General features: G+C 44.8%; 2 protein-coding genes and 1 pseudogene across 14 annotated transcripts in view; 2 read left to right on the top strand and 1 right to left on the bottom strand.

Moving 5' to 3' along the window:
* The window catches only part of Ret (ret proto-oncogene), a 46967-nt gene extending 43188 nt beyond the window's left edge, over positions 1-3779 (top strand). Inside the window, exons 19-20 of one of the 3 annotated variants that reach the window (XM_087655988.1) lie at positions 80-227; positions 1495-3779. In XM_087655988.1, the coding sequence (XP_087512114.1) occupies positions 80-227; positions 1495-1652 (306 nt within the window). In that variant the 3' untranslated portion in view covers positions 1653-3779. 3 annotated transcript variants of the gene reach the window in all.
* A 2021-nt stretch (positions 3780-5800) lies between these two features.
* Positions 5801-6343, bottom strand: Dppa3-ps3 (developmental pluripotency-associated 3, pseudogene 3; annotated as a pseudogene).
* Positions 6344-20902: 14559 nt separating this feature from the next.
* The window catches only part of Csgalnact2 (chondroitin sulfate N-acetylgalactosaminyltransferase 2), a 37333-nt gene continuing 36131 nt past the window's right edge, over positions 20903-22104 (top strand). For 10 of the 11 annotated variants that reach the window (XM_087656928.1, XM_087656929.1, XM_087656934.1 and 7 more), the window contains exon 1: positions 20904-21021. The gene's annotated coding sequence lies outside the window, so the exon portion shown is untranslated. 11 annotated transcript variants of the gene reach the window in all.

The raw sequence follows: 22104 nt of genomic DNA, 5'->3' as shown, positions 1-22104 counted from the left end.
GTATTAAGGGGCCCTGAGTATGTTTAGAAATGGCCCTGAGTCAAAGATAACTGGCCATCTTTCTCTCTCTCTCTTCCAGGACTACTTGGACCTGGCTGCATCCACCCCTTCGGACTCACTGCTCTATGACGATGGGCTCTCGGAAGAGGAGACGCCCCTGGTGGACTGTAACAGTGCTCCCCTCCCGCGCTCCCTCCCTTCCACATGGATTGAAAACAAACTCTATGGTAGAATTTCACATGCATTTACTAGATTCTAGCAACGCAGTCCCCTCTGCACCATCCCAACTGTCTGTAACGCTTTTTAAGAGTGTTTCCGATCCCACCGAAACCAAAGCCTCCTCTGAACCCTTTTCTTTGTAAATATCCGACTTTGCACCTAGTTTACACACATTCAGGCATTTTGCAGCTATGTCTTTCTAAAAGGATGTGAAAATAAAGTGTCACTACCACACAGCCCGGCAACTTAAGATGACACTGGAGAAGCAGATTAGAGCAGAATTCTCAGGGGCTGTTGGGAAGCAAATCATAGTACTTCTGACTTCGTTACTTAAATTTACCTGATCTGGGGAGGGAGGGAATTTTGCCAGGGAATGCTGGCACCCCCAACTTGTAGTGACAGCATAGCTAGGGTATCCCCAGGCTGCTCCTAGGCTGGTGTGTGCCTCGTGGAAGCCGTCCATATTCACACTTCCAGCTCTGTGTCCACCGTCATGCAGTGTGGGGCAGCGGGGAAACCACGTGGGCCCTGGGCAGACACCAAACTGCTGCTTTCACATCCTTTGCACCCTACCCCCCACATCATGATGATGTCACTCACGAAGCCAGTGCTAAATACTGAGCCAATGCTTTCTGAAAGAACATAGTCTGTGGTGCTGTGGCCTTGCAATGGACAGTAAACACGGTTCTTGCCAAAACTCCTCCTTTGTCTTGGATTAAATACTTGACATTTTTTTCTGCTTCCTAACTTTCTCATTGATGCTTTTTCCTAAAGTCTCGCAGTTTCGAGCTAAGGTAGGTTCTTTCTGCATGCTTCCTGAGTCACAGGTCCTCAGTACATGCCTTGTACCGACGGCGCTGTGGGGTCGCCCCCTGTGGAAAAGGAAGCCTTCCTCCTCCATTTTAGCAGGGATGACACGTGACTAGTCCCTAGAACATTCCCACGGAAGCCATATACTCCAGCCATCCGCTGATGCTTTATACTCTCCTGGGAAAACAGCTAAGCGTTTCACCAGATCTATCTCAGATTTGAGACTCTAAACGCATAGACGTTGAGAACTGGTAGTGTCTGCTAAGTGACCTTTACCAGGAGCAAGTGATACTGCCCAGTGGTAGAACGGTGTTTTGGAAACCTGGGATGCAAAACCATTCATGGAATTGGCACAGAAAGCGCAAGTTGGTTTAACCGGCAAAGGGAGTTTTGCCAAGGCCTTACTGTCTGCACATGAAGTTTGAGTTCTTCAGTGCAGAACAAATTATCTGTTTTCATTTTTAGGCATGTCAGACCCGAACTGGCCTGGAGAGAGTCCTGTACCACTCACGAGAGCCGATGGCACTAGCACTGGGTTCCCAAGATATGCAAATGATAGTGTATATGCTAACTGGATGGTTTCACCCTCAGCGGCAAAATTAATGGACACATTTGATAGTTAACATTTCTTTGTGAACGGTAATGGACCTCCCAAGGGGGAAGAAACATGCCAAGAGCATCAAGTCCACCGACCACTTTGTGCACATCATACTGGCCAAGACCAGCCTCAGGTGGCAGACTTGTTTTCTGTAGTTTGTTTTAGCTGGTTTCCAAAGTGGTTTTACTTCAAGTAGCCAGTGATCCTCCCTCACGGTGGTCCTCCCTCCTAGCACATCTGCCCCACTGGGTGGGTGCTCTGAGTCTCTGGTTAGATCCCCTTTCCCTTCAGCATTGGGTAGCACCTCTGTTGGTCTGCTCATCAGTAACTACCATGAGCTCTTGTGTTCACATGTGTGGGGTCTGCCATTACAACTTGGATGAGAAATTGTACCTGAACTGTCTGATTTTCCTGGTTGATTAAAAAACTACCACGCACCCCCCCCCCAAATGTTTTTAACATGAAGCACACATACAAACAACATCAGTTGAAAAACCTGGCTGGAGTGACCTGCCCTTGTTTAGAATGAAAGCCCAGCATAAGTCTGGGCAGTTGGATCCAGCCAGGTCCACTAGGGCTGGAGGGGAGAAGGGAGCCTCAGGGCTGTCCTTGGCCCAGCATATGACATCCTGAATATAGATTTTTTTTTGAGTTTTTTTTTTTTTTAACCATGTAGCCTTTTCTTAGGAAAACGTTGTTTCTGACGTGGTTAAGCGGCTCTTAGATTTAGCACAATTGAGAGATTGGGTGTTGCCCTTGCTTGTACAAGGCAGCTCGAAAGAAGTGGCCCCACAAGACACAGTCCCCCTGTTGAGCCCAGGGCATCATTCTCCTGTTCAGCGCTGCGTGACACCTACCCGCAGACCAGAACAGGGTGAAGAAGCAGGGCATTTGGAGTGGAGCAGCCTTCAGGCCCAGAATTGCTGGCAGCAGAGGCCTTGAGCCACAAATGCTGCACCCCCAGCACAGCATTCCGCAGAACGCCCTACCCACCTGAGAGTGTGCTTGACCTCTGATGGGGCAGGCAGGTCTGCCTTGTTTTAATCACTACCTTGTCAGCTCATGCCCGGAGGGAAGGACAGTTCATCTAGTTGTATTAGAGGTTTCCCTGACAACGACTGAGGTGAGAGAATGAGGTTTTGGCTCTTATAGAGCTTGTGTGAAAGGCACATGGATCAGCTCTCCCCATCCGACATTTATGCTGCTGCTATGGTACGTGTTTTGGTCTCCTCCGTTCTGACCACGACTCCCGTGTAAGGTTCTTGTCTTTCTGTACTGACGGTTGTAGCCTCAGACATTCTGCACTCCTCTGGGGTTTTAGGGGTGGCTCTTGGAAGTTTCTTTGGCTGTCTATGGACTTGTCACTTCCCACGAAAAGGTCACATTACCAAAACACTGCCTGGTCTTCAGACTTCAAGCACTGTGATAGGACTTTTAAATAGTCGTAATAAAATACTATATTTTATGGGCATTTCACAAACACAGTAAAATTGTGACATTTTATGTGGCTGAGAATGCTCAGATAAGTACACCGGATAGAGCCTTACGGAGTGTGTGTAATACTTGTGTGTGCACACAGCCAGACGGAAAGATGAAAAATGCTTATTTCAGCATATAATAATGGCTTTAGTTTGGGCCATTTTTCTTTCAGATACACTGTGATAAGATTTTTTTTTAATATAAATATCTCTAGTCATGGGATCCATTTTGTTTTTCAGATGTGCTTAATAATAGTTTTATTAAATGCAGAAATACAGATAAGTTCAAATTACTCAACATGCCTACACAGTATTGCTACAGCAGGTTTAGCTTCAAGGGCTGAGCTCCATGTCTAAATAGCTGACCCATCTGTGGGGAATTAACACTTGACTAATAACCATTTGTCTGTCTGTTCCTGAGATACAAAAGTACCCATACTTGTTAAAAGTACCTATACCTGTTAGCACTATCAGACAGATTTTTCATCTACATATATGCAGAAGTTACCACATATTAAATATTACTGAGTATTAAGTAGCAATCTGTCAGCCACTAAAATTTGTAAGATCCATTTAAGAAAGGCTATTAAACCGTACCATGTTGACTTGTTTTTGTAATCAAGGTGACTAAGGAAATGATTTCAGCTGTGTAAATAAAATTATAAATCATAAAATGTGTCAATTTTTTCTCTTTTTAAACTTCCTGGTTGCAAAAACTCAGCTTGCTCATTTCGAAGTTTCTACACGTAATTAAAATGTCACAGAGAATCTGTTCTAATTGGAGAGCAATAATGACGAAGGAACAATGGCTTTTGGTGGCGTCACTGCTGTACAATGTTCAAGTGATAGGTCAACTGACCCTGTGGGTCTAGGATTTCCTCCTTGCAGTCAGGGACGTCCTCCCTGCAGGTGACCTTCCTTAGAACAAATAGTGGCCAGTGTTGATATTTACTGGCCTCTGGAACTCTTAGCTGTTAATTTCCTGCAACTTCAGTAATCTCTCAGTTACTAAAACTTAAAATAGGCATAGTTGTTGACAAATGTCACAGAAGGTAGAGGGAAACTGCCCTCAGTTATAAAGCTTAACATACCAGCTGGTGTATGCCTCCATCCAGGGCAGTGACAAACTGTTAATACCAGTCTGCTCTGTAACCACATTGTGTGTTGAGTGCTAAGAGCCTGAATCATTTCCAGTGTACAAGTGTGCTCATAGACTTTGCATGTATCACCCAGAAACTGCCCCACTCTTCAGTGTGCAGATTTACCACCCTGACCTCTTCCCTCATCTCAGAATGTCTCCTGGTTTTGACTGCAGCCCCTTAGCTGAACACCATAGAGTTTCCCCCTTCTGGGGATTCACGGGATGGAACATCTTCGGTAAGATCATGAGAAACCATATTTTGTATATGGAGAATGGCCAGTGAACCTCTTAATGATAAGCCTCATTCCCTTCTAGTGGGATAGAAACAAACATGTTGAACGTTAAAAAAATCCCATTTATCATTGTGTGTGGTGGCAAGTAAAATGTTTTCCCAGCTATGGGAACATGTTAAATGACAAGACCTGGTTAGTGAGACATCTCCGCTGAAGCTCGGGCATGGGAAACTTAACAAGGACACATCTCGGTGTGACAGCGTTGCAAGGAATGGGGTCAGGGAGTAAGGACATCGGGCCCATAGCCGGAGATTATTCTAGCCACTATGACTTCACCAGCTCTGTCCTGTGCTAGGATCCTTGTATCTGATGGCACAGTAATTCAAGTTAAAATAAGTGTTGCTAAGAAAGGTGAGGGAGATGCATTCTACAGCGTAAATGGCCAGTTTTCAGTTTAGAGGTAGAAACACTGGATATTTCATAATGAAGATACCTTGAAAACGGTCAACTTCATTAATAAAAAAAAATAAGGTTCTTTTAAGTGTCTGATTCATCTTTGTCACGTGTGTACTTAGGACTGGAGCAACTGTGTTTTGATTTTGTTTTTGGTAGGGTTTTGGGGAATTTTTTTCTGTTTGCATCTCACCTCCCACCGATCCTTTCATGGGTTTAGGAATGTGTAGTCCATGTTTAGGTAATACTTAAGGCTGCTTACACTTCCTGAGGCCAGAGATGCATGGGGCCTGTTAGACTGACATTCTTTTTTTTTTTTTTTTTTTTTTTACAGAGCCACACTTTTCATTTAGGAATATGTCAACCAATTGTTTATTACACAGCACGAACAAACACGAACATCAAGCCTTTTCCAGATCTTGCCGACAAGCCTATGGGGTCAAAACTCGGGAAAACAAGAGGCAGGACCAGGAGTTAGACCAGCTAGGCCTCATAGAGACCTTGCCTCAAGCAGAAATACAGGGTAGCACACATTGAACTCTGAACATCACGAGTGTGCACACACCCACAATGCACCTGTAAAAAACAAGTCCCCATCTCCAATGGCTCGTTCTAATCTGTTCTGTGTATTTATTAAAGATAACAAATTTGCCTTTATTACAAATTTCTCTGCAAACTAGAAAATCTAAAATAAAAGATCTATTCCAATTACCTTCTAAATCAAACTACCAGGCTTTGACTCATGCTCAATTCTTGGGTAAATCTGTCATTCCCATGAATCCAAATGTCACACATCCTATATAATTTAAAGGTTAGCAATTAGAAGAGATTTCCCCAGCACCAAGAAAAGTTTAATCTTAACAAAAAAACAGCTTTCACATCTGCTGCATGGCACCGTTAACGGCAAGGACGGTGTACAATTCAAACTGCCCTAATTCTTCTGGTTCTGCCCGATTTTAGCATTCTCAGAAGGATCCCATCTCTGATAATGGCAGAAAGTGCAGAGACATCTGAATGGCTCATCTCGTCTCTCATTTCCTTCAAGCTGTCTTTGTCTCTGCTCAATCCGAACAAATCTTCTCATCCTTGCTATGGGGTCTTTCAGCACCAACAACAGTGTGCGGACCCTTCTCTTGGGAAAGGCGCTTTGAACTTCCCTCATGATTCTTTCACTTCTGTTCCCCACAGGCTGGCTCTTAATCCGGAGACGAACCCTTTGACGACGACGATGATATTTTGGCGGCGTGGCACTGGGGTTCAGGGTTAGCTTTTTCATGACCTTTACTAGTGTTCCTGGTTGTAGGATTTCTGAATCATCCGACGAGTCCCCTTCATCTTCCCTCTGAGATCCATCATTCATCTGAGTTTCTGGGTTCACGACTGGGTCGACTTTCTAGGATGGCTCATCCATGGCGGTGGGCAGAAGCCTCAAAAGCTAGCTCCGAACAAAATTGCTAGCTAATCTTTAGAAAGACCTAAGCTCTAGCCCCACATAGCAGAGACTGAAGCCTAGACTGACATTCTTGAATTCATGAAAAACATAGGGTCAAGGATCAGACCTGAAGCTCGAGGAGAGTTTGTTGTAAAAATATAAGATAAAAAGGTATCTTTTGCCCACTCTATATTCGGCACCACAGTGCCCCAAGATGTCTGCTAGATATCTTAAGTCTCAGTCAGCAAAGTGTCTCACCGGCTCTGCTCCATCCCATATCGCACTGCCAAAGGCCTCTCTCTCTCTGGGCCTGGCAGCCATCTCTCTACCTATCTAGTTCCCAAGGCAGGTTTCCATGCCAGAAGCACTTTCTTACACTTAAATCACTACATGAAAGAACACACAACACAATAACCTTTGACCCAATTGATAAGATATAATTGCCCACTTAAACATACAAATCCCAGTACCATCCATCCCTTAAGAACATTAATAACAGCCTGTAATACAGAGTGGAATCTTAACATCACCTGCCATGTTGTCTCTCTCCCTGCCTCTTGTCTCATCCTCCTTTACATTTCTCCTCCTCTCCCTTCAAACTCTTCTCCCGCCCATTTTTCCTTCTCATCCAATGATAGGCCTCCTCCTATCCTGTTCCTGCCCACACCTGTATTTTACAAATTCAGTGGGGAGAAGTTTCTGGTGAAGTCACCTGAGTCCTGACTAGGCAGCTGTCCTTGGGGCAGTAGAATTAGCATCAAAATACGGATAACCCCAGTGCGAACCACAACAAGAGTTGTCAGTTTACAGATAGGAAAGTGGGCTTTTAAAGAGTGATTCTTAACAACAGGGATAAATGCTTACCAAGCAGGGGAGCTACCTGGAGCACAAAAATTGCTGTGGACACTTGGGAGGCTAAGACAGGAAGGTCACCACTATAGTGCTACTCTTCCTCAAAAAAAAAAAAAAGTGACTTTATAGATGGAAGAATTCTGACTTTTTAGAAAATATTCAGACAAGGAAGTATTGTAGTAGATTGCAATTTTAAAGACATATTACAGGAATACCTGCATTGTGGTTGCCCATTACTTGCAAAAGGTAAGCTCTTAGCTGCTAAGGAGAGAAGACTCCATCTTTTTGAACTGCTTGCAACTTGTGCAGAAGGTTTCAGGGCTCCGGCTTCCATGGGTTGATACCTGTCCCGCGCGCGACCTCGCCAGCAAGAAAACACGCGGGGACATACGGATCCTTGCTACAGCCAAAACTTTTATTCAATCTTAAGGAGAGCCCCGCGCACCCGCATGGCGCGGCTTATATACACCCTAGCGCGGCACATCCACACCTGATTGGTCGCTTACCCATGATCTCATAAGGCACGCCCTGGAGTGGGCAAAGACCTGGCACGAAGGCACTCTTGCACATGCGCACACAGTTAACTTCCTGAAAGGAAGTCGGCTGGCGCGGCGGAGGCCAGTGCCATCTTGTAATGGCGGAAGCTATCCTGGCCTTCCACGTGGGGCGCAGTGGAAGCCAGCGCCATCTTGTGGTGGTGAATGTTATAGCGGCCCTCTACATCTCCCCCTTATTATTTATTTTATCACAAATCATTTATTATATAACAAATCATGATCACCCTATCGCGTGCAATGAGGAAACCTCAGCGATGTGGAAGGGCTGATCAAAGGATCATTGAGTCTCTGTCATCCCAGTGCAATGGATCCACAGATTCATGGGGTGCAAGAGCAGAGAACTCAGATACCGAGAGAGAGTCTCTCTCATCCCAGTGCAATGGATCCACAGATCCATGGGGTGCAAGAGCAGAGAACTCAGATACCGACTAATTCCTGAGCATAGATAACCAAATTCCAGGGGAGGCCCCTTGTACAAATGGCCACAAGTGCTTGAGTGATAACGGCCTTGTCACGTTTCTGTTGAGATCTGAGTTTGCAAACCAACCATAGCATGAACACTAATCCACAGCATAGGGCTGCACCAAACAGAGCCACTCCTGATAAGTAGTGGGCACCTCATTTGGTTCTCCTCAGCTGTTACCACCAAGGGCCGTAGTCAAGCCGCTCCTATAATAAAATTTAGAATTCCCAATTATTAGCAACTACTCCAGAAAGTTCACCCACTGTGCTTGTCTAACAATAGATTGGGGGAGGATAACTCCAGACACTGCAGACACAATGTCTGCAGCAGTAATGGCTGCTACAATAGCAGCAAAAGTGTCAAGGTCTTTTCCAGGACAGTTCAGGATCAGTCATTTTTCTCTGGAACAACCAGCAGACAATGGTACCATTTCTGAGATCTGTACAACCAGGGCAGAGTTCCCCAGTCCACAGCAGCTTTACGCAGGTGGCATTCCTGTGAAGCTACAGTCTGTAAAATGACCAGTTAAGGCAGCAAGAGTCACCAGGGAAATGAGGGGGGCAGCAACGACTGGAGTCCAGTCTTCCCCAGCAAGCAGCAGTGCACAGAGGGTCAGAGAGCGGGCCACAGTGGGACAGGACACACGCAGTGGTAACACTGACTGCAGCAACGCCAAAATCTCTGTGATGACAAAGGATGAAGGGGAATCTTCCATCTTCCTCTCGGGGCAGAGGGATGACTCCAGGGACCCGAACCACGAGAGCTGAATCTTCATGTAACCAGGATCAGCAAGTCTCAGCAACCACTCAGGCAGCTGGCACACTCTTGTAGCATCCTGTAGAAAAAACACAAACATTCCCTCTTCCCCACATAAAATATCTGGACATGGGGTTGGGTATTTAGCTCAGTGGTAGAGTACTTGCCTAGCAAGCGCAAGGCCCTGGGTTCGGTCCCCAGCTCTGAAAAAAAAAAAAAAGAAAAAAGAAAAAAAAATATCTGGACAGGATCATGTCAATATGTGGATCTCTCTATTTCACCTAGGCAGAAGTATGCCTAGTTGTAGGGTGCCATAAACTTTGGCATCCAAATTTTAAAATTGAAATAAAAGGAGCATTATTTAGCATACAGGGATAACTCCCCCTTTTTATTTATTAAGATATAGTAAAGATATTTATTAAGGTAAGTCCTCGAGGATTAAATTGAGGACACTGAGCACTTGTATTTATAAATTGACTTGTATACCAAATTATTGTCTCCAGCATTATTGTTTTGGATATATAAAGAATGAGATTTTTTGACTAATTGTTCCTATGTAAGGCCTATAATCTGCCTGGTATCATGTCCTCCCTTGTTACAGGGAGGGAGTTTGAGTTCTTAATGTTCTATAAAGTAATAGTACTTAGTGTTCTTAACCACTAAGCCATCTCTCCAGCCCCTCACAAACTTTATTTACCTAAACATAAGCATTAATTAGAAATGTCAAAACCTGTAAATATTGTCTAGATTTCAGTCTTACTAGAAATCTCTGAGCTGGCAGGGTGAGGCTGGGAATTGAAAGTAAGCAAATGGAGTCTTCCTCTTTTCATATTAACTCCATTACCATTTTCAAAGAGCTGGGTCTATGGTTTTGTTTAGTTGTCTGAGCCAGAGCACTGAAAGGACAGTGAGTTGTCAGACATTCACACTGAAATCACTCATTGATTTTAAGTAGAAAACCTGTCTCTAATAAAGCATTAAGTAATTGAAATCAATTGTAAACCACAAGCCACACATTGACTATCAGTATGTGAATTGAAAGCTTGATTTTTTAAACATTTTAAAAACAGTGACTATAGCACGTAATTTAATAATCTGGGTTGAAGCAATAGAAACTCAAGAGAATAAACAAGTGATCCAATCATACATGTAGCCTTTTCATTAGATGAACCACCTATAAATACAGAGAGCACATTTCCTATGGGTTGCATGTACAAATATACAGGAAGTACAAAAGCATGCAAAGAGTAAAATTATCAATTTTGCCTGAAAAATTTGTATATGTAATAGGCCAAATATCAGTATTTTGTAATAACCAATTTACTGTTGTTTGGAATAAGGCATGTTTTATCTGGTTTCTTTTTAAAATACTTCCATGACTCTAGCCTACAATTCTGTACTAACACAGCTGAAGCTTTATCTCCAATGTGGATAACAAAGACCTAAGTCCTCTGGCAAGGTGAGGTACTTAGCCAATTAACATATCCTTAGAAGCTTAAAATTAGTTTCAAATATTCTTTTCTGGAGTAGTGTAACAGCTACTCCCCAAATATAAAAACTCATTTTGAGAGCAGAAGTTTGTAGTAAAAATTTCCATATACACTGAAAGATTCAAAGTTCTAACTCCTTACATTGAAGAAGCAACAAAATTACATAATATAAGGCTATTAGCCATTCTTAATGGTATCACTTTATGGGCTCTCTAAAATTATAAGCAAGCTCACGAAATGAAAACCCATGCTGGATTGGGCTTTCGCTAATGCAGCCATCTGCAGGTCATGTATGCCACTGTACGTCGCCCAAAGAAACTCATGGGTTCCCCAAATCAGACTGGTGCTCTCACTCAAAAAACATTTGTTCATGTTTCTCGGGAATAGTATCACACAACAGAGGGGAGTTAGTTTGTCTGAACCTGTGAGGCATTTCAAGGAGAAATGAAGCTAACCTCTGTCTGAAGTCATCTTGTGCTACCATGTCACTCTCTTGGGGGCACCTGAGATTAAGGAACAGTCCCCATTGCCCCCCTCAGAGTCAGAGTCTACACATATGTTTTATAATGCCTTCCTGAATCTCACCAAAGGTCATCCCTTTGAGGAGTTCCTTGGTTTTAGCCATAGCTTTAGGTAAGCCTCGTGTTTAGAATAATAGTTTGCTGTAGCAGTTTTTCTTTTTCTAGCTTCAATATAACCCCTTTCAGTGGAGTCCTCCTCCTTTGGAACAGTCCTCTGGGAAATAGAAGTGTAAACGTTACTTAGCTTGCTGGCCTTTTTGGTGGCAATCTAAGTTGAGAACAAATAAACATCCAAAGTCATGTGCACTCAAATAAATAAATAAATCGTCCTGTCTTGTCTCTGTGTTTGTTTCCTGGCCTAGCTGTTTGAAAAGCTGTTTGTGCTATCAGCCACATAGACGGACGTTTGTTTCAGATAGAGAACTATACTCTAGGGGTTGGGGATTTAGCTCAGTGGTAGAGCGCTTGCCTAGCAAGCACAAGGCCCTGGGTTCGGTCCTCAGCTCTGAAAAAACAAGAAGAAAAAAGAGAACTATACTCTAAAGGAGAACTTAAGTTGGTACAGTATAGCCTATTGGGTAACTTTTAACCTCAATGTTGATATATGGTTCGTCCACCAGTGAGTATGAAGTCAGATTTTTCATGAGAATCGAATAGATTGGCATGAGGTCAGAGCGTAGGACAGTTACCAGGTTCCTTTCCTTAAAGGGCACCAGAGAGGCAGGAGTGAGTCCAGGCTGTAATGGTGACGGGTAATGTAAGCAGGAAAGAACAAGAGAATCTAGTCAGAAATTAGCTGGCCCAGGAGTGGGAAGGAGGGAAAAGAGAGTAATGAGAAAGGGCAGCAGTGGGCAAAACACAATGTATACAGATGAAAATTTAACCATCCTCGGGTTGGGGGTTTAGCTCAGTGGTAGAGCGCTTGCCTAGCAAGCGCAAGGCCCTGGGTTCGGTCCCCAGCTCCGAAAAAAAAAAAAAAAGAAAGAAAGAAAGAAAGAAAGAAAGAAAGAAAGAAAGAAAGAAAGAAAGAACTGCTCACCTTCTTGTTTCTGCAGTAACAGAATGGAGGTGTTATTGGTGCCAGCCATGAGAGGCCCTTAGTAGGATATGCATTAAGGTTCTCTAGAGAAACATAACAAACATGACACCATATTCCAAGGTGGGAACTTTTAGATTGACTCAGATGGCATGGGCTATGCAGTCCAACAACAGCTGTCTTCACACTGGAGAGGCTGAAAACCCAGAAGCTCTTCAGACAGTGAGCCTGGATCTGACACTGAAGGGCTGGGGGTGGGGGGGGGAGTTCCCAGAGAGCTGTTGGTCTTCATTTGGTTTTGAAAGCATGAAGAACCTGGGTTCGGTGTCCACAGACAGCAACAAGATAAATGCACTCACCAGGGAGGAGCAAAGGCAGACAGGTAAAGAGCACTGCTGATTTTCCCTTAAATGTCTTTACACTGCTACTGCCATGGGGAATGTGTCGCCTGCTCCGGGGAGAGGGTCTTTCCCTCAGTTAATCATCAGGAAGCACCCTCACAGGACCACCCAGAAGCATCTCTTAGTTGATCCCTGATCAAATCAAGTTGAAAGCCAGGACCAATCATCATAGGCTGTAAGTGCAGATTTAATCATGTTTCTAGTTCTGCCTTTGAGGCACCTTGGGGAAGTGTGGATAGTGGTTTTTGTAGAACCTACCAGAAGTTTTAATTAGTTCTGCTCCTGTCATTTCCCCTCCCTGACTGGTATGATGCAGAAAGTAAAGAAGGAGATGGAGTGCTTTCAACCTGCCTGTGCATGGAGAGGGGCTCTGGAACCCCCAAAACAGCCCAGAGGCTCTGCTTGGTATTAACTATCATGGGTTCATTTGAGGAGAATGTATCGATGGACAGTTTCTACCCACCAGCTCCCAGAAATGACACGGAGACATTTTGTTACTTATGAAAGCTTAGGCCTTATAGCTTAGGCTTGTTCCCAACTAGCTTGCATAACTTAACTAACCCATTTGTTCCAGTCCACATTTGCCACATGGCCTGTCACCTCTCACTATGTTCCTGTGGGTATGGCTTACTTCCTCCCTCCCTGTCTGGCTGGTGAATCCCATCCCCTACCCTCCCACCTCTCAATTCTTTTCCAGAGTTCTTATCTCTGCCCTGAAGCCTGGACCTTCCCTTTCTTGCCTAGCGATGGGTCATCAACTCTTTATTAAAGCCAATCAGAGAATAGGTGAGGAAGGACAGAGACGCACCTTCAATGTTACCCCAACAAGTAAGTTTCTCCTTACTAAGAATCCAAGATGTGGCGCGGGGGTGGGGGTAATGGCTCAGCAGTTAAAAGCACTTAACTCTTGCAGAGGACCCTGGCTCAGTTCTCAGAACCCAAACGGTAACTTGCAACCACCGATAACTCCAACCTCAGGGAATCTGGTACCATCTGCTGGCCTCTGTGGACACCGGGCATGCACATCATGCGCAAACATACATGCAGGCAAAACACTCATACTCTAAAATAAAGCCTTAAAAAGTTAATTAAATGTTTTCATAAGAGTTGCCTAGGTCATGGTGTCTCTTTACCGCAACAGAAACCCCAAGACACCAAGGAATGTCAGAAGCTACCAGAGGAAATGTCAGGAAGGCTTCTCCACAATACTGTGGAGTCAGACTATGCTTCCGCTGTTGACCTACAGCCTCCAGAACCATGAGACTCCAATGGCTGTGTTCTTATGTAGCTTCGTTAGTGACAGCTACAGAAACCTATGACCTGAATTTATAGTTATTCCCAAACATTATTTCCTTTGTGAGATGTGCAAAGCCACAGGTTTACTTTGGTACCTGCCTTAATTTTTTTTCCTTCCAATATTCTATCCAATATTCTCGCTCAGGTAAGGGACTATCCCTCACTCCACTCCCATTATAGAATCACACCTTCAGTTTCAGGCTTAACTGCACAGAGAAAGTTATTTGAAAGTGCTGCTTTTTAAACTTCCAAACGCAACAGTATATTGTCTTTAATTCTCAAAGGCTCTTTGGTATTTTGAATAAGATGGCCTCCATAGGCTCATGTATTTGAATGCTTGGGCCCCCAGTTGATGGAACTGTTTGCGCAGAATTAGGAGGTGTGGTCTTGTTGGAGTGGGTGTGGCTTGTTGAAGGAAGTGTGGCTTTGTTAGAGGTGTGTCACCGGGAGTAGACTCAGGGTATCAAAAGCCCCATCCAGGCGCAACCTTGTAATCTCTGCCTGCCTGCAGTATATAAATCAGATGTAGACTCTCAGATTCACTCCAGTACCATTACCATGCCTGATTGCCTGCTGGCCTCCACACTTTCTACCATAATGAACGTGGACTAACCCTCTGAAACTGTAAGCAAACGCTCAATGAAATGCTCCCTTCGTAAGGTGCCTTGGTCATGGTGTCTCTTCACAGCAATAAAACAGTGACTAAGACGATCTCTAATGTAAGCTTTTTATTATAGGATAACATTATAATCCAGTCTTTTATTGGAAATATTTAGATACAGCTTTAAGAGACTCCAGTCTCATGTTTTGAGCCTTTTCATGGACTGTGTTATAGTACACAGAGAAATCCTATGGGTCCCTTTCTGACCTGCTTTTGCCATTCAAGATTTCTAATTGTAGAGGTAGAAACAGAACATGTAACCCTGGATCACATATCTCTCCACCAAATATTGTTATTCTATGACTAATTATTGGTATTAGCTAGGAAAATCCTTAATTGTCGTTCCTGGGTTTTCTAGAAAAAAAAAGCACTTCTTTTTATGTTTTTATTACATTTACTTACACATGTCCATGTACAGATTTGAATGCCACAGTGCATCTGGAGGTCAGAGGAAAACTTTCAAGAGTCTCTTCATTTCTTCAGTCATGTAGATCCCAGGGATCAAACTCTGACCATTAGGCTTTGCAGCAAGTGCCTGTGCCCAGGGAGTCTTGTCACTGTTGGCCCTGCCCAAAGTTTGCATTCTACAGTACATGTGCAGCATATAGGAGGTATGAGCCCTTGAAGAGATAATAGCATTTACAGGGACTAGATGGGTATCTCAACAAAATGAAGGAAGTTATAGACAGATGTGGAAGGGTACAAATCAAAGCAGTTTATGAGAGGGGCATGGATTCTGGGAGACAATCAGAAGGAAGTGATTTTCCAGTTGGAATTTTATTTGGAGACTTCTGTTTCTGCGATTACAAATTGTCTTAGTTAGGGTTCTATTGCTGTGAAGAGACACCGTGACCAAGGCAACTCTTACAATGGAAAACATTTAATTGGGGCTGGCTTACAGTCTCAGAGGTTCAGTCTGTTTCCTTCATGGTTGGAAGCATGGCAGCATCCAGGCAGACATGGTGCTGGAGGAGCGGAGAGTTCTACGTCTTGATCTGAAAGCAAACTGAGTCTCTACCCTGGGAGTAACTTGAGCGTATATTAGACCTTAGAGCCCACCTCCACAGTCACACACTTCCTCCAGCAAGGCCACACCTACCCCACAAGGCCACACCTACTCCAACAAGGCCACACCTACTCCAACAAGGCCACACCTACTCCAAAAAAGCCACACCTCCTAATAGTGCACTCCCTAGGGGCCAAGCATATTCAAACATGCGAGTCTATGGGGGCTATGCCTATTCAAACCACCACACAAACTATTACCCATTGGGCCTCGGAGATATTCTTCCCTTTGGCCTGTAAGGCATTTCTAAGCTCAGCGCTTATGTTCAGTTACTTGTTTCCAAATGTTCCTTGGTGACGTGGATGCTTTTCAGAGAGGGTTCAACAGCTGGAGAGGCTGTGGCTCAGCGAGGAGAGCTCGCTGTTGCAAACTACCAGTGAGGGAAATAGAATGGGGAACAACCACAAGCTGGGGAACCAGAATTTAATTTTACCACACCCCAGGGAGAGGAGCCTGTGCAGAGTCAGCTGTACAGAACGACAAGACCAAAGTGGCAGGAGCCTGGAGCCAGGCAATGGAATGCTGAAGGAAATGTCGCCCTACCTAGGTTATCAGAACCAGATCTCACCCACTAAGATTTAGCCTGGTGCTTGTAGCCTAGAGCCTGAGCTCAAGGAGTGGGTCACCTTCTGCAGCTGCCTCTCTGTCGCTCACTACTGTGATGATTGATGATTGATTCTTGGTCTTCAGCAACCCACAGTCTACTTGGTACCTTAACTGCCTCTCTCAGCAGGGTGATTAATGCTTAGGGGGCTCTTATAAGGGTAGACAGAGTCTTACAGACACTAGATAGCAGGGCTGTGTTTGCTCCTAATCCCCCTATCCCCAGCAACTGGGAGACACATCTTAGCCAAAACAACCACCTCAAGGTTAGAAGCCAGAGACTGAGGAGGGCAGACCTGCCCTGCCCACAGACCACCAAACAGAAGTGGTACAAAGAGGTTTCAGAGGAGAAGAATATTAATATGTGGCCTAGAAATCGTTCTTTTGATAATTTGGTGAAAATGTGGCTTTGTTTGTTGTTTTTGTTTGTTTGTTTGTTTGTTTGTTTGTTTTTTGCTCTTCTGCCTGGAGTTAAATTGAAGAATTTTGAACTAACTGCATTTGTAGAGGAGATTTCAAAACAGTCTAGCGTTGAATGTGTCCTATGGTTCTTAGTGGCCGATCTTATGCAGATCTATGATGAAAAGGCTGAGCAAGGAAAAATACAAAGTGCACATTTGGAGAAGAAAAGGAGCACCATGAAGTGTAAACACAGTAACGAAAAGCCTGATACCACGTGGAATAAAGGGAGTGGTGACCTCAGAGCGGAGACCCCACCCAGCTAAGCTTCCAATCTGTACAAAGGAATTAAACATAAAAAGGAATTAACAAAAAGCTTAGGGCTAGGCATGGTGGTGCGCATCTTTAATTCTATCACAGAGAAGGCAGAGGCTGTCCGATCTCTGAGTTCAAGGCCAGTCTGGTCTACAGAGCAAATGCCGGGACAGCCAAGCTTAGTCCTTATGGTGAAGGAAACCATATAAAACAGAAACCTGGTGAAAATGTATTCGAATAAGGGGGCCATGTTGCTGCCCCAGCAAGCAGTAGAACTTGGCAGCTTTGACCACGCAGTTCTGGCTTTAGAGTCAAGGATACAAGAGAGGAATTATGAAATCTCCCTCCCCAACTATGGAAAGTCACTGAGGCCAGAAATATGTCAGGGAGACCCTGTATGGAAGCCCAGAGAAGCCATTGGGTGAAGTTGGAATTACTTTGGAGATCCCAAATACCAGACTTGTGGGATAGCTGCCAGGAAGAGCAGCTAACAGGGAGTGGAAGCAGCTCAAGAGAAAGAGATGTACGGCAGTCAACAAAGCTGAAAGGAGTTGGAGATCTGAAGAGTACTTTGACGTCAGACATGGAGGTGCAGCATTTGGAGTTTGCCCTAATGGTTTTTGGTCGTGCTTTGGTCCAGTATTTCCTCACTAGGCTCCTTTCCCTCCCTTTTGGAATGGTAACGTACCTCCTGTACCATTGCATGTTGAAAGTATGTGACATATTTTTTCTTTTTATTTTGTAGGAATAGTAGTTAGAGATTGTCATGAGTCTCTGAAGAGACTTTGGACTTTCATACAAGTTTAAGACTGCTGGGAACTTTTGAAGTTGGACTAAATGCATTTTGCGTCCTGGTATAGCTACAAGCCTGTAGTTGCCAGGGAGGAGAATGTGATGGTTTGAAAGAAAACGGCCCATAGGGAGCGGCGTGATTGGAGGTATGGCCTTTTTAGAGTAGGTGTGGTCTTGTTGAAGGAAGAGTGTCACTGGGGGTGGGCTTTGAGGTCTCAGAAGCTCAAGCCAGGCCCAGTGTCTCACTTTCTTCCTGCTGCCTGTTGATCCTGCTGTAGAACTCTCAGTTATCTCTCCAGCCCATGTCTGCCCGCATGTCACCATGCTTCCCACCATGATGACAGACTGAAATCTCTGAACTGTAAGCCAGCCCCAATTAAATGCCTCGTCATAGGAGTTGCCATGGTCATGGTGTCATTTCACAGCAATAAAAGCCCTAACTAAGACAATGTGTGTGTAATTGTGTAATTGTATGTGCATGTCTATATATATGTGTGCGTGCGCGCGCGCGCGTGTGTGTGTGTGTGTGTGTGTGTGTGTGTAGGTCTTAGAAGTAGAAGAGACCATGATTGAGAGGAAGTTATCCTAAGGGAAAGAGCCAATCCTATCATGGTGTTGTGTGGCATTCCTCCTGGGGAGACCTAACAAATGTCTACTCACTCCAGATAGGGAACTGACAACAGATCAGAGTAGGAAAGATCCTGCCAAAGTCCAACATGGAAAGCCAATGACTTATTGGAGTTACTTACAAGAGCAAAAAGGACTCAAAGATAGCTGTATCACCAGAAACCTACTGCAACATGCGTGGCAACTTGTGAGAGCCGCAGCTCACTGCACAATTAGAGGTCAGATTCACATGCTGGAAATGATCTAGATAGCTCAGATAACGTCTTCTAGGCAGCTTAGATTGCCTGAGAATGTCTTTTAGCAATCCTTACTGATAATATTTGCTTTGGAAGAGAGGTAGATAGGTGGTATATCTGGTCAGATTCAGGGACTTCCTGATGTTTTTTAGTTGTTTCCTGAGCTTAACAATTCAGGATGGAATGTTTCACCTTTAAAATCTCCTGAGCCCAGCTCCAAGACGGAAGGTTTTATCTTGAAGGAAATTGCTACATTACACCCGTGCAGTGGCTCCCTTCTGTTGCTGTGATTAAAAAAAAAAATAACACTGACCAAAATCCACACAGAGATGACAGGATTTATTTGAGTTTCATTTCCACATCAAAGACCATCACTAATTCAGAGAAGTAAACTCAGCTAGGAAGCTGGACTTGGGAACTGAAACTGGGGCCAGAGAGAAAGCTGCTTCCTCGCTTTCTCAATTTATATTCTTATACAACCCCAAACCGCTTGTCCAGGGGCGGTGCCACCCACAGTGGTCTGAGCAGTGCCACATCAGCAATTTATCAGTCCAGTGTGATTGATAGTGCAAGTCTTCAACCGACAATCTGTTTGTGTTGAGGTGATAAACTACAACCAGCACAACCGAGACCATCTTCTGCCTTTTCGTTTTCCCTCTGGAAATTGAAGAGCCAAACTGTAGGTTTGGGAAGAATTCAAAGGTTCAGATGAACGGCCGGGAGGCATGCCCACGGCCCAGTGTGTGCACCACATAAAAAGTAGGCATGTGGCTCTGCCTGCCTGAAGTGTGATCAGGAAGGAAGATAAAGGGAAGACAGCAACCCAATAGAGTCAGAAGCCCAGCATCTGTGAGGCGAGAAAAGAAGGGTGAAAACAAAACGCCTGAAGTGGATGGGTTGCGGTGTGCTAAAAAGTGGGGTGGTTTTGTCTAATGGGGACGTTTCTTCCTCTTTTTGGAGGCTTTACCGGAACTCATCCATTCACAAGTTCAGTTAGAGTCCGTGTTCGGTACTGAGACGCCAGAAATGGCAGAGGAGGTCTTATCTTTCCGCCACAGTCCTCATCCAATTTAAAGTGTCCCTAAGGAAAATCCAAGCCTGAGAATTTCCGTGGTTGAACATGAGCCCTACAGCTGTGAACTTTCTTTGTGTTTGAGATAGGGTCTCCGTGTGTATCCCAGGCTGCCCTGAAACTTACTGTGTAAGGCCTGAAAGTTAGGAATTGTCTGCCTCAGACTCCTGAGTGCTAGGACTACAGGCAGATGCCACACCTGGCTTCTGAGGACTCCTCAGTAACTGTTAATGAAATGACAAGTAGGCAGACCACAGACTGGGCTTGGACTAAAAGTGTCCAAGCTGCCAGTCTGGCATCATGACTCACTAAGATTTCAGTGAGGTGCCATTTGTATTTAATCTATTAGTACCTTAGAAAACGTTTGTGTTCTCTCGGAAATTTAGCAGTGCTGGGGGCATTTAACCATTTGCCTAAGCTTCCCATGTTCCAAGTCTCGTAGGAGAGAATTCTGCTGCATCCTTACACTCATATTCGGGACTATGGCTGGTTGACAGCAGGCAGCTAATCCGTGTTTACTGTCATTCTTGAATATACTAGAACAGATGGATGTCTGAGGTGACTTCAGGAAGCTGCTTTCTGGGGAGAAACTTTGTTCCTGACCACAACTGGCTCTACTGGCTCATAGTTTTTGAGGTATCTTCTGCCCAGATTTTCTCCTCTAATGCCACAAGGGAAATCCTAAAAACTTTAAGGGTCTAGACCACCTACTTCTAAGACATATCCAGAACTGATCCAGTCAGACTCTGAGGCTAGTCTTTTTACACACACATACACACGCGCACACACACGCGGCACTTTACGTGCAACAAATGGAATTGCTCAAAGTAAAAACACTTGAGAATCTCTTCAGTGTTCAGTACCGACCTTCTCTGAGCAGAAGACATGATGGCTATCAGCAGCCTCCCCGCAGCCTCCCACTAGTCAGCTCTCTGCCAGGTTAGCACTTGTGTCAAGATTAGCCACATGTGAGTCTAGTTAAAGTGTCTTTAGTACATGATGTTCCCGTGCTATTTATCCCACGAGTCTTGAGCACCCAATTCATTTGTTGTTTTTTTTTTTTTTTTTTTTGGTTCTTTTTTTTTTTCGGAGCTGGGGACCGAACCCAGGGCCTTGCGCTTCCTAGGTAAGCGCTCTACCACTGAGCTAAATCCCCAGCCCCTGTTTGTTTGTTTTTAGATGAATCAACTCTGTCCGCTGTGGGGCTTTCTGTGCAGGCAGGCACAGGACAGAAGAGGGAGGAACGGGCGTGTCCTGGCTGTAAAGAGAAAGGCCCGGCCCTGGAGGGCGGGACTTGGCAGTGGGAGGCGGGACCTGGGTGTTGGGCGGAGCCGGGCTGTGGAGGGCGGGGCCTGGCCGTGGAGGCGCCCGACCGCACCACACCCTCATTTCCCTCATTTCCTCGCGCGCGCCGGAAGTGGCGGTGCTCCGCGGCGGCGCGCGGGGCCAGCCAGCGCAGGGCGCTGGCCAGGTGTACAGCTCCCCAGAGGCGGCAGCGCTGAGCGGCGAGCGCGGTGAGTACCGCTGTCTCCTGCCGCGCCTCTGGGCAGCGGCCGGTCTCCTCGGACGAGCCCTCCGGGACGCAGCTGGGCGCGGCGCTTATTGACGCGCGCTCCGGAGACTGGTCCTGTTTTGGAGACCGCTGCTGCCAGAGACCGCTGGTTTGCGTGTCAGTTTTGTTTTTTTTTTTTAAACCTACTCGTCATCATCTCTGCCGAGTGGCTAAACTTTTTACTGTGGGGTTGAACGCGTCCTCTGGCAGCAGCCCTCCTGCCTCTGACAAAACGCCCCCCCCCCCCCCTTAAAAGATGCTCTTGGAGTAGGAATTGGTGATCCCTGGAGCCTTGAAAAACGGAGAATTGTCAGAATGCCCAGATAGTTTAGAAAATTCCTGCATTTCTGAGCAAGTGGCTGGGTAATTTGTTAAACACCACAGCGGTGCTTGTGTTTGTGAATGATGATACTGGCAGCATGACAATTTGGTTACAAATCTAAAGCTTTTCTTCTTAAGTCCTTGTTAAATACGGAGGTGTCTTTAGCTTGCTTTTGAAAGGTACATGCAGTGTCCTAACAGTTAATGTCATTGAAGGCTCCCCGGCCTTTAATTCCTTGGGGATTATTGCTATCACTTAAAGGTGTACTAAAAAAAGCACCTTCGATTTCTGAAGTGATAAAAAGTGTTTTATGGCACAGTGCTCAGGAATATTTGCTACTATTTGTTTAAAATTATGTGACTAAAAGAATACAAAAAGGATGTTGGGTTTTCAGTACATGAGGCTTAGAAGATTTGATGTAAAACAACCAGCTTTAGTTTTAGACAATTAAGAAATTATCGCTTTTCCTTCTACACTACTTTTGTAGAGGTATAAAATATATTCGAAGTCAACAAATGCATAAAACTTAGCTGTCAGTGAGTCTTTACATGCTTATTGTCTGCTGCTACACACATCGAATTGTAACTGTAGAGCATTCCCATAGTGCTCTGCTCCTTCCGTATAGGTTGGACCCCTGCTTCCCCATCAGTATTCTGACTTCTTTCACCAGCCATCAGTTTGGACTATTTTAAACTTCATGTTAATGGAATTAATATATAGTAT

This window comes from Rattus norvegicus, chromosome 4 (assembly GCF_021556685.1).
Source record: "Rattus norvegicus strain SHRSP/BbbUtx chromosome 4, alternate assembly SHRSP_T2T, whole genome shotgun sequence".
NCBI classification, from domain to species: domain Eukaryota; kingdom Metazoa; phylum Chordata; class Mammalia; order Rodentia; family Muridae; genus Rattus; species Rattus norvegicus.
Note: the sequence above shows the minus strand (reverse complement) of the source record. Positions and strands in the feature narration are given on the sequence as shown.